This window comes from Perognathus longimembris, chromosome 17 (genome assembly GCF_023159225.1).
Source record: "Perognathus longimembris pacificus isolate PPM17 chromosome 17, ASM2315922v1, whole genome shotgun sequence".
NCBI lineage: Eukaryota > Metazoa > Chordata > Mammalia > Rodentia > Heteromyidae > Perognathus > Perognathus longimembris.
The window spans coordinates 33745075-33756508 of NC_063177.1; the positions used below are offsets into that span (position 1 = coordinate 33745075).

The 11434-nt window shown below is 52.3% G+C and overlaps 1 protein-coding gene across 1 annotated transcript; it reads right to left on the reverse strand.

Annotated features, from left to right (window-relative positions):
• Positions 1-2962: 2962 nt before the first annotated feature.
• Spata20 (spermatogenesis associated 20) lies at positions 2963-11168 on the reverse strand. Its single transcript, XM_048366087.1, has 16 exons — positions 11092-11168; positions 10780-10959; positions 10623-10687; positions 10249-10403; positions 10026-10169; positions 9720-9921; positions 8592-8722; positions 8387-8491; positions 8113-8187; positions 7809-8018; positions 7528-7720; positions 6841-7009; positions 5830-6041; positions 4271-4470; positions 3401-3481; positions 2963-3256 (listed from the first exon to the last, which is right to left on the reverse strand). The coding sequence occupies exons 1-16, from the start codon at positions 11166-11168 to the stop codon at positions 3086-3088; spliced, it is 2370 nt and encodes a 789-aa protein (XP_048222044.1). The 3' UTR covers positions 2963-3085.
• Between the last annotated feature and the right edge of the window lie 266 nt (positions 11169-11434).

Sequence of the window (11434 nt, forward strand, 5' to 3'; positions counted from 1 at the left end):
AGGGGGAAATGAGGCCAGAGACTTGCTAGTCTAATGGCCAGTTTCTCTGGTGCCCCATATCTTCCTGTATTATTCAGGCCATTCCTGGTTTGTGGGCTTTCTTGTTATAGAATATATCCAGAGAAGGGGCCTGCAACACCTAGGTATATTAAGATATACTTCCCTGGGTTTGTGGTCTAGGGTAAAACTTGCCACTTGAAATCTGTACGTTGGCATCAGAGGACATTGTTATCTGAGCAGAGATGCCCACCATTTCCTGAGTGAAGTAGGGAAGGAAGAAAGCAAAGGAAGGCCAGAAGCCATCTTTAACTCCAGCCCTCTACATCTTAGCTCTGACATCACCTCCTCAGACTGGCTTTCTTTCCAGCAAGTCCTTTAATGCCTGTGAAGTGCAGGGTGCGGAGGGTATGGGATGAACCAGACAAAAGTACATACAGTACCTAGTAGTATAGTATTCATACTCACAGTACTTAGCCTGGGCTGAGATGCTAGGCTTATGTTTGTAGTAAGAAAATCATTACCTCAGCCTCTGTTCCGCAGACCAGGGCCTACCATAGAGTTTGGCATCTAATAGGTGCTCAGTAAATTTTTGTTAAATGAATAACCTCAGGCAGACAGGAGCAAGGAGAGGAACAAGAAGTTCCTTTCTTTGGGCTTCAGTTTTCCAACTAAGTTAAGCTGGTATGTCTTCTAAGCTCTCTTCTGAGTTTGAAGGAGAACCTCCATATCTCAGCCAGCCCCTTCAACCCTCCTGCAGCCCTCTGGCTCCCTGGAGAGCTGAAAAAACAGCCATCTGTGATGTGCTTTGTTCATTATCTCATTTGGTTTCCTCAGCAGCCCAGAGAGCTAGTGTTCCTGCCTGTAATCCTAGCTACACAGGAGGCTGAAATCTGAGGATTGAGGTTCAAAGACAGACAGTCTGGGCTGTCTTCCAATTAACCAGCAAAAGCCAGAGGTGGAGCTATGGCTCAAATGGTAGAGCACTAACCTTGAGTGATTAAAAACTAAGGGACAGTGCTCAGGATCTGAGTTCAAGCTCTAGTACAGGCATACATGAAAGAGAGAGAGAGAGAGAGAGAGAGAGAGAGAGAGGAGAGAGAGAGAGAGAGAGAGAGAGAGAGAGAGAGAGAGCACCCTGAGTGGGTGGCTCTTCATTTCTCCGAAGTTGGAAGTTCAGAGAGATTAAATGACTTAAGTGATTGCCCAAACCATAAGGTCACATTGCCCCACAACCCTGACCCACAAATGCCTTAGGACAAGCCTGCTGGTAAGAGATCTCACACCAGAGTGCAAGCCAAGGAGAAGGGGTGGTACAGGACTTTCAAATCCCTCATTTAACAATGGTCATGTTTAGCTTGCTCTCTTTGGGAAATCTAACCCTTCTGGATGAACTAACCCTTTCAAGCCCTAACTTCCTCCTCTGAACCCATTTGCAAGATCCCATTGCTCTATTTGTGCCGGCCTGATACCAAGAGGGGAAAGAGAAGGCGCAGAAAAAAGATAGGAGAAGACCCCAAATGCACTACTCTTTACAGCTGTGCCTCAATCTCCTGAGAGATGGGAAAGATTCAGTGGCTTTTTTCATACTGTTGAAGACCCTAGAGTGAACCTTCTATGATTAAGTCTCAGGCCAGACTCAACTTCTCTGGGCCTCCAACACCTATCCATAGGAGGTTGAAGGTACCTACCTCACTGCCTCATCCAAGAGGATCAGTGAGGCGATAGTGGCTGTGCAAACCAGACTATTCCAAAGCCAGGGAATGAGCTGCCAAAAAGACCACCCGTGCCTTAACATACTGCCCCCTCCTTCCCTGCTGCCCCCAGGCCAGGCTCCACGTGTCCAGCCTCTGACTTCCTGGCAAGATTGAGTGGGCTCCAGTTAGAAGGGCCAACTGACCTTGTTGGCTGGTGTGCTAATCCCCTCCAGATGGGCTGGTGGCTTGCAATGAGGGCCTGCTGCCCAGTGCCAACTCTGGTCCTGGTGACCATGTGTGGCTGTGTGTGACCCTGTGCAGGGATTGACCATGTCCATTCTTCTTGCTTTGCTCCTTCCCACTGTTGACATCCCTAGAAGTGGTCCCATTCAGCACTCCTTGTCTCTAGTGGTTTTTTTTTTTTTTGGTCTATCTGTGTGGCTGGGCTAGGAAGATGCTCAGGCTTGGCAGACCCCAGAGCAGCAGGCCCGCCTACCAGTCAGCCCCATCCTGCTACACCTACCAATCCCAAAGAAGGCTTCCTGGCCTCCTTCCCTAATTGGTGGAAGTGGAGGGGGGGTTGTTCCTGGAGCCTGTGTGTGCCAAGGACAGGACTTAAGAACATCTCCCAGCATCAAAGGGGCAGAAGGTCACAGGAAGGTGCCAGCTTCCTCTCAGGAAGGACTGAGAGATTTGGGGAAATACTTCCAACACAACAGATGCCCCAAGTGAAAAGAGAATTCTTTCCCAAACCAGCATGAAGCAGGCAATGAGTGACAAATAGGACCTGGTGCTTGTCTCCCTCCTGGTGGGGGAAGGGGAAAGCTGGATGGTAACCACAGCTCCCACAGTGAATGGGACACATGCAAATGTCACCATTCTGTGAACTATAAAAGCTCATATAAAGTGTCCTCTATCACTTCCTGAGCTCCAAACAACATAAACAAAAAACAATGGGAAGGAGCGAGCAGGCCTTTTCTTAACCTCTCCTGATAACAAAGATGGGGCTTTCTCCCTCCTGGGCTAGCACACACTGGCAGTCCCCCACTCTAGCCCTCTGAGGCAGTCTAGTGACCTCTGGAAAGGGAAGGGACAATGGGAGAACGCAGAGCAGTCAGCTAGGGACTCTCAGAAGAGGTGGCTCTGGGCTGCCAGCCTGGAGCAGAGAGGCCTTCCCTCACAAACAAGGCTGAGGTCGTGAGGTCACCACGGGACGCTGTTAGGTTTATTCCAGGGAGAGTGGGTGCCCATAGGGAAGCAGTGAGGATGGCCAAGGTCACCAGGTGGCATGGAGCCCAAGGAGGGCCGAAGGTTCTACACAGGCCTATAGGGCCTGAATCTGATAGACTGGGAAGCTCAACCTTCTGGCCCGGCTCAAGGGGCTGGGGAAGTCACTGGTGTAGCATTTTCCGTAATTCATTGGGCTCTGTGATGGGCATTGAGCAGGCTTGATTCTCACAAACATAGGCAGTGGCCCGGTCTTCTAGCCGTCGTAGGGTGCTCAGGAAGGGCAGTTGGCGGGACAGGAAGCTTGAAGGGTCACCATCAGCTACAATCAGCACCTGGGGCAGTGGCAGAGCAGACAGGGTCACCTGGCAGAGCCTACTGGGAGGTGTTCTTTCCAAAATCAGGCTTGTGGAGGGGAAGATATTGGGGAGGGGAAGAGGAGAGAGGGCAGCACAGTGGGGGGGGGCAGAGGGTGGCACCTTGTTAGGGATGTAGATGGAGTGGACGCACTGCAGCAGAGCCTTGGTGTCCTTAGCCTGGGGGTCTCCACAGATCACAATCTGGCCAGAATAAGAAGGTCATTTCAGGGTCAAATGAGAGAGGGGCTGGGCCCCAGACCTGCTGGGCCTTCCCCATGCTCCTTGTACCACACCCTATAGAATGGACATTCTTCTCAGCTGCCAGCCAGGAGGCTGCATCATACAACGTCGGGCAAGGAGAAACACACCCATAAGAGAAAATGAATCCACAAAGTGTAAGCATCATACATAGTGGTAGAGAGACACAAGGGACACACAAAGAAGACCTGATACACTAGAAGACACAGACACACACAGCACTCATGTGCACACACGGCAAGTGCCCATGGAGAGGCAGATGCCACACATACAAACCTCGCACAGACGCACACACACAAACAAGCTGACATAGGCAATCATACTTGCAAACACACCAGCACTAACCCAGTAAGGCAGCCACACACAGACACACATCTCCAGGGTTGTGCAGTGCGCGCATGCGTGCACACACACACATATGTAACACACAGAGACAGAAATAATCAGATTGATCTGCCGAGTCTGACAGAGAAACACTTCACCAGCCACCAAGGACCCATATTTAGCCCCTGCCTCCTGCCCCCATTTTCTGACAGGCAGTCACAGGCACGTGCCTGTGCCCAGGCTTGTCTCTGTAGACAACACCTCCCACAGACACCTCCTCTACAAAGATCCACCTCCTGTGCCCTTGGGCACACACAGTCCTGAGCTCTGGGGACAACCCACTTCATGGTCCTATCCCTGGATGCAGTCCCAAGTCCCCTCCTGCTCTGGGTCACAGCTCCACCCCACCTGCTTGAGAGTCTGCTGGTGGGCTGAGAGAGCTCGGACCATCTCTGGCAATGCCACTGGGACACGGCGCATGCGCTCAGAGAAGGCCGTCAACAGGCACACACACTTGTCCATCCAGTCCTTGTGGCCTGTGAAGCCGTGCAGCCGAAGCAGGTTGTGGGCTGACACTGAGTTAGCGCTAGGCTCTGCGCCATCCTGGTCTGCAGGAAACAAGAAGACAGAGGTGAAGGGGAGAGGGTGTCACCAGATTTTAGGATACTAACCCAGGACTGAGTCCAGGGGCTCCAGGGAGTGGAACGGACAGAGAGGTTGCTCTTTCCTGCTTTGAGAGGTCAGCCCCAACACGCATTGATTCTCGCTTCTGACATAGATGCTCTCAGCGCCTCTGCTGAGCTCTGGGTCTGCACCAATGCCTCTGCCCAGCCACCTGAGTCAGCGTAGCCTCAACCTTGCTGACTCCCACCATTACTTCTGATCCATCTACAAGTCCTGCTATGGGCTATGGCCAGATAAGTCTCAATCCTTGCATGTTTCCCCATTTCCTATGCTGTCCTAGGCCATGCCTTTGCTGACACCACCCAAACTGAACACCATGAATGTCGTCCTGGCTGATGTCCATGTACCCTGCTCCCATCCTATCTCCACTACTAGTCAGTGACCTCCTTACAGTGAGCCAGCACAATGTAAAGCCTTCCTGAACCACCTCCGCCTTACCCTGCTGGCTTCAGCATCCTCCTTTTACCCTGACCCTTGCCCCCACCCCCCACCCCAGTCTAGCAGCACTAATCAGCGCTTTCTAAAACTGTCATGGACTTCCCCCTGTGTCTGAACTCTCCTTCAAGTTGTTCCATGACTACACAGCTGTCTCCTAGCCTTGAGTGAAGTGACACCCATCTCAGATTCAGTCTGATCTTTTTCAGGCTGAGCTAGAGAACCTCTGTGGTTCTTTCTCTAGGTCCTTCTATTCATTCAGCTAATAGTTACTGCAAACCTACCATGTGCCAGGCACTGGGACAGTGACAGACAGTCTTGGGGTGAGATTGGTCAGGGCCCTGGTAGAGGGGCCTTAGATGGTTCCATGATTATTAATGGCATGTGGTGTTACTGTGTATTCACCTTCTCCCCTCTTACATTAAGCTTACACAGAGGAAGGACCAAATCAGCTTTGTTCAGTGTGTGAACCTGTGGATGGCTGTACTAAACATGTTCATAGAACAGCTACCAACCCTGTGGTAGTATGGTATTGGCTTCCTTTTGAATATTAAGAAACCCAGGCTTGGGGCTAGTGACCTAGGTTCATGGTATAATACTTGCTTAGATGTCAATTCTTGGATTGGATTCCCCAGCACTCTAACTAAAAAGATAAATAAATAAAAGGAGAGAGAAGAGAAGGGAAAGGAAGGGCTTGAGGCTCAGAAATATCAAGAAACCATCAAAATCACATGGCTAGTAAAGAAGAGAACTGTGAGGCCAGAGGCCCATGCTGGCTCTTCTTCACCCCACTTATAGTCAGTCCCAGCTGTGTCCAGGGCCCCAGACCAGCCCAACCCCATACTGACCATCTTTCAAACGTAGGGGCAGGCCATCTCCCAACTCAGCCTCACTGCAGAAATAACCGCCACCCCGGGAGTCCCAGAAGAGTCTGTCCTGCGTGTCCTGCAGACGCAGAGCCCATTCAAGCCAAGCGCTTTCTTGTGAGGCCTCATACAGGTCCAGCAGGCCTCGCACCACAAAGGCATAGTCCTCCAGGAAGCCCCAGCAGGGTGGAGTGCTGAGGACACAGGAGAGAAAGAGAGGCTGAGAACAAGCCTGGGGGCTTTTGGAGTGGTTGTTTGGGCATTTATCCTGCATTCTCTTAGTCCTCAAAATGCACCTCTCTAGCCTGAAATCCTATCTGCTTGGGGAGGAGGTGATAGGGGTTCATGGTTCCAAAAAAGCCCAAGTTAAAAAAAAAAAAGTCACAAGACTGCATCTCAACCAATGGCTGGGTGCAGTAGCACAGATCTGCCAACCCAGTGTCTCAGGGATGCACAAATAGGAGGATTGCAAGCCAGGCTGCTGTGGACATAAAGTAAGACCTTATCTCAAAATATATTCACTCTGGGCACCCGTGGCTCACGCCTGTAATCCTAGCTACTCAGGAGGCTGAGATCTGAGGATCATGGTTCAAAGCCAGTCTGGGCAGGAAAGTCCATGAGACCAGAAAACTGGAAGTGGCACTGTGGCTCAAGGGGTAGAGTGCTAGTCTTGAGCTGAAGAACTCAGAGACAGTGCCTAGGCCCACAATCGACTAAAAAAATAAAATAAACTCACACAAACAGGGGTGGTAGTGTGGCTCCAATGATAAGAAAGACTGCCAGGCAAGTGTGAGACCCTAGTTCAAATCCAACTACCAAAGAAAGAAATACAATTTTCTTCTCTTACAGATAGCTACCTTTAGCCCATTTCCCAGATGAGTAAATGGGCCCAGGGATGCTAAGAGTGCACAGCAAGCCAAGTGGCCGAGTGAGGACTGAAATCTATGCCTGGAGAAGCAAAGGTAGGCTGGGAATGCCCCGCCAGCCCCCTACCTGTGCTCCAAAGTTCCCCCACTTCCTGCATAGCACATCCGCTTCAGGCGACCACTGGCTACATCGAACATGTGACGCTTGAGGAACTTGGCACAGTTGGTTGCGTAGTTGATTAGCTTGTCTATGCCTAGTACAGCTCCGGTCACAGCAAAGCCAGACACCATCAGGCCTACAGAGAGAGGAGTGGGGACGGGGTGGTGAAAAGCAGCAAGGGCCCTCCAGGGCCTTCTACCCCATACTTAGGGCTCCAGAGCTAGGCAGGGTGCATGACCATGAAGCAGGCTTAGATTCTCTAAGGATTGGTTCATTTGGGGCATTGTTGTGTTTGTGCTGTGTGTGTGCCTTTGTGTGTGTGTGGGGGGGGGCTGGTACAAGTGCTTGAACTTAAAGCCTTACTTGCTTGGTGTTCTACCACTTGAGCCACACATCCCTCTATTTCCTGCTTTTTGCTGGTTAATTGGAGACTTTTAGTCTCTTGGCTTTTTCTGTACAGGCTAGCTTTTCAACCTTGATCCTCAACATCTCAGCCTCCTGAGTAGCTATAGGATTATAGGTGAGAGCCACTGAAGTGACTCAGTTTGTTCATTTGTAAATTACAATTAAGAAACCTAATGAAGGGAGATAGAAGGGGCTTGGAAAGAGGGGCGCTCTATAAACAGGATAGGGCTTCCAACAGGGCTGGCCCACCATTCCAGGCAGCCAGCATCTTGCTATCCAAGTGTGGCTTTGGCCTATGTTTCCGGGCCTGTAGGAGCTTCTCCAGCCCCACGTTGAGCAGAGTTCGAACAGCATCCACATCCAAGCCAAAGCGGGCAGCCGTCAGCTCCAGTGAGTAACGGACGGTCAGCACATTCTGGCCCTGCAGCTCCCCCTTGGGGTCCTGAGGAAAACAACAGTCCTTGTCTGAGGGAACCCAAGCATTACAGCAGGTCTAGAACACCCCTTCCTGTGTCCCCAGAAATTCTCACCTGACTGGGACTGATGTTGCCAGCCTCTGTGAGTCCATAGTGCTTCATGAGAAGTTGGCCCGAGGTCAGCGGCTCGGTGGCTCCCGGCACACTGTCTGGGAGGAGCTGCTGGATCTCTTTGACTGTCCACACATAGAAGGCACCTTCTTTGGGCCGCATGTTCCGCTCTGGGGGTGAATCTGCGTCCTCAGCACTGTAGAAGCCTCCAGACTATGGGGAGGGAGGAATTGGCTAGCCTCAGTGCAAAGAGCAGTGGAGGCTGCAGCCCCACCGGCAGCCAGCACCCCCTGCCCCGGACACCTACCCGGTGGATCAGACTCCGAGCTACGTAATGTAGAATACCTTTGGCCACATCTGAGTAGAATTCATCACCAGAGATCTGTATAGGGGAGAGGCTGTAAGTAGACATAAGTAGTGGTGGTCCAGTATATAAGGAGGACATTTCCCCAGGAAGGTGGCCAAGGAAAGCCTGGGCAAGGCATTATGGGAGGAAAATTAAGGGCTGACATCAAGGGAGAACCACAGTGACTAGGGAAGGCCTTGTGCAAGACAGGGTTTGGGATGGACACAAGGGTCACCTGGAAGGCCTGTGAATAGGCCACTGCCAGCTGCCCCTGGTCATAGAGCATCTTCTCAAAGTGTGGAACATGCCACTGGCGGTCCGTGGAGTAGCGGTGAAAGCCCTGTGACAGGCAAGGGGCGGGGCTAGTGACTGATCCCAGCTTTCGTCCCCAGCCCACAAGCCTCCACTGCCCCTCTGAGAAATGCCCAGTCTGCCCTCACCTGCCCTACATGGTCCCGAATGCCTCCATTAGCCATCATTTTCAAAGAGTGCAAAGCCATCTGCTGGGCCCGAGCGCCATCTTGGCTTAGCCGATGGCTGAGCCAGTAGGAAAACAGGAATGTCAGGATCACTGTGGGACACCAAAAACATGAGGGTGAGAGCAGGGCAGGTATGGGGAGGTGGTGGTCAGGAGGCCTCTGATTGGCCTCAGACTATGATTGACTGGCCCACTGGAGATCAGAAAGTTATTAGCTACATCAGTAACATAAAGCAGGTCAGGGTTACTGGGTCACTGACCAGGTTAGAAGGTCACCGTGTAAGTCAGAGTCAGAGGGTCACTGCTAAGAGCACTGGCCATGACTTTACTAGATTCTTTTTTCTTTTCTTTTTTTTTTTTTTTTTGCCAGTCCTAGGGCTTGGACTCAGGGCCTGAGCACTGTCCCTGGCTTCTTTTTGCTCAAGGTTAGCACTCTGCCACTTGGGCCACAGCGCCACTTCTGGCCATTTTCTGTATATGTGGTGCTGGGGAATTGAACCCAGCGCTTCATGTATATGAGACAAGCACCCTTGCCATTAGGCCATATTCCCAGCCCACTTTACTAGATTCTTATCGACAAGCTAGGGGTAGGGCGATCGCTAATTATCAGGACAGGAGGTTAACTAAACCAGAGGTCAGAAGCCCATGGAGCATGGTGGTATACACCTGTAATATTAGCACTAGGGAGGCTGAGGCAAAAGAAATGAGCTAAGAAATGCAAGTTCAAGGCCAATGTAAGCTACTTAGTGAGACCTTGTCTCAAAACAATTTTTAAAAAAAGTAAGAAAGAAGGCTGCTGGTAGCTCACTTCTGTAATCCTAGCTACTCAGGACGCTGAGATCAGACAACTGAGGTTCGAAACCAATTTAAGCAGACAAATCTGAGAGATTCTCATCTCCACAAGTAGCTAAAGGCCAGAAGTGGAGCTGTGGCTCAAGTGGTAGAGCGCCAGCCTTGAATGAAAAAGCTAATTGAGAGCTGGAGGCACTGAATTCAAGCCCCAGCACTGACATTAAAAAAAAAAAGCCACTGACTAGGACAGGGTTCAGAAGCCTGGATCTGGGGGTAGATCATGAGGTTCGGCACTGACCTGGTGTTGGGAACTTGGGGGCCTCAGCAAAGCCACCATATTCCTCGTCATAGCCCTCATCCAGCTGCTGGAAGCAGCGGCTGTTCATGGTGGAGGCAGAGGGTGGCAGTTGGCGGTCACCCATGCTGATCTCTGACCGGGCCAGCAGGGCTGTGGTAACACGTTGGCTGTTTTCCAGCAAAGTATTCTTGTTCTGCTTCCACTGAGGGAGGTAAGGGGCACACCTGGGGGTCAGCATAGGGCAGGGGTGGGGGTGCCCCATTCCCTTGGCCTAGTTCCAGTGCTTCCCTTGGGACAGGCACTCACCTGATCCCTGATTCTCAGCAACACCGTGCGGAAGCCAACTCGGGTCAAACCATCTTCAGGGGGGAAATAGGTGCCCCCCACAAAGGGCTGGAGATTGGGAGTCAGCCACACATTCATGGGCCAGCCCCCACCACTACTGGTAGCCTGGTGATGAGAGGGGATGGGGATCAGGGGAGCTGCCCCAACAGGTGGGCTGAAGCGCTCCCACGGGGATCCAGCTCACCTGCACAAATGTCATGTACACCTTGTCCACGTCAGGCCTCTCCTCCCGGTCCACCTTCACACTGACAAAGTCCTCACTGAGCAGGCGGCCAATCTCCTCATTCTGGAAGGACTCTTCCTCCATCATGTGGCACCAGTGGCAGGTGGAATATCCCACTGGAATGGAGATGGGGGGGGGTGGTAAGCAGAGGAGAAAGCCAAAGCAGCCCCATAGCCAGATGGAACAGGCTTTAACTCCTAACTCCTAGTCTCAGGGGAGCCCCAGAAGGCCAAGAAAGTGTCCCCCAATCCATTGCCTCTCCCTAACTTCTCCACCCATTTCTCTTCCCTGAGTCGTCCCCCCGCCCCCCGCCCCAGGGAAAGCAGGTGCCTTACCTGAGAGGAAGATGGGCTTGTTTTCTTTCCTGGCCTTGTCAAAGGCCTCCTGTCCCCAGGGATACCTGGATCCAGAACAAGGGGACATCACTCAGCAGCCCAGAGGATCTTGAGACACCCCCCTGCACTGCCTTGAGGCCACCAGAGAGGGACTCACCAATCCACAGGATTATAGGCATGTTGTAGGAGGTACGGTGACTTCTCATTGATCAGGCGGTTGGGGGTCTTCTGGGGTGAAGGTGTGGGGGCACTAGGCCGGCTTCCTTTCCCTCCGGCAGGCATGGGCACTGAACTATTGACCGTAGCACTTCGGTCCTTGTCCCGGGAGGAGCTTCCCCTGGTACAATGGGGGTGTCACACGGGTAAGGGCCTCTCTCCCTGCCCACTCAAGAGCCTGCCCTACTCCCTACCCCACCCCCACCTTCAGGAATTCCCTCCCCCAGAAATCCTTGCTCCCAGACCAGCCCACCTTTCTGAACCACGGGGGAGACCGTGGCATTTGTGCTCCCCCTTATGTTTTTGGGGGGGTGAAGCGAGGTGGCTCATTGGGGGCTCCCTGCCAGGTTAGTCTCCCCCAACCTTTTCGACCTGGCGGTGGGCAGATGGACTGTGAAGTCAAGGCGGGTCACAATGGGCAGAATGGTCCTTCCAGCTTCATTGTGGCCCCCTGGCCTGGCCCCTCCCCCATGGTGGTGTCACTGTGGGCGTCTCTGGCATGCCTGAAAGGTGACCACTGCCAGAGGGGAGGAATTGGATCTGGGGCAAGCAGAGATGGGTAGACACAGACTTCTGCTCAGCCCCTACCCACTGGA

Coding starts and splice junctions, on each gene's coding strand:
- Spata20 (XM_048366087.1), bottom strand. CDS start 11,168: ATGAGCCACCTCGCTTCACCCCCCCAAAAACATAAGGGGGAGCACAAA. Junction 9,922..10,025: donor TGCTGAGAATCAGGGATCAG/GTGAGTGCCTGT, acceptor TACCTCCCTCAG/TGGAAGCAGAACAAGAATAC. Junction 6,042..6,840: donor GGGGGAACTTTGGAGCACAG/GTAGGGGGCTGG, acceptor CTGTGTCCTCAG/CACTCCACCCTGCTGGGGCT.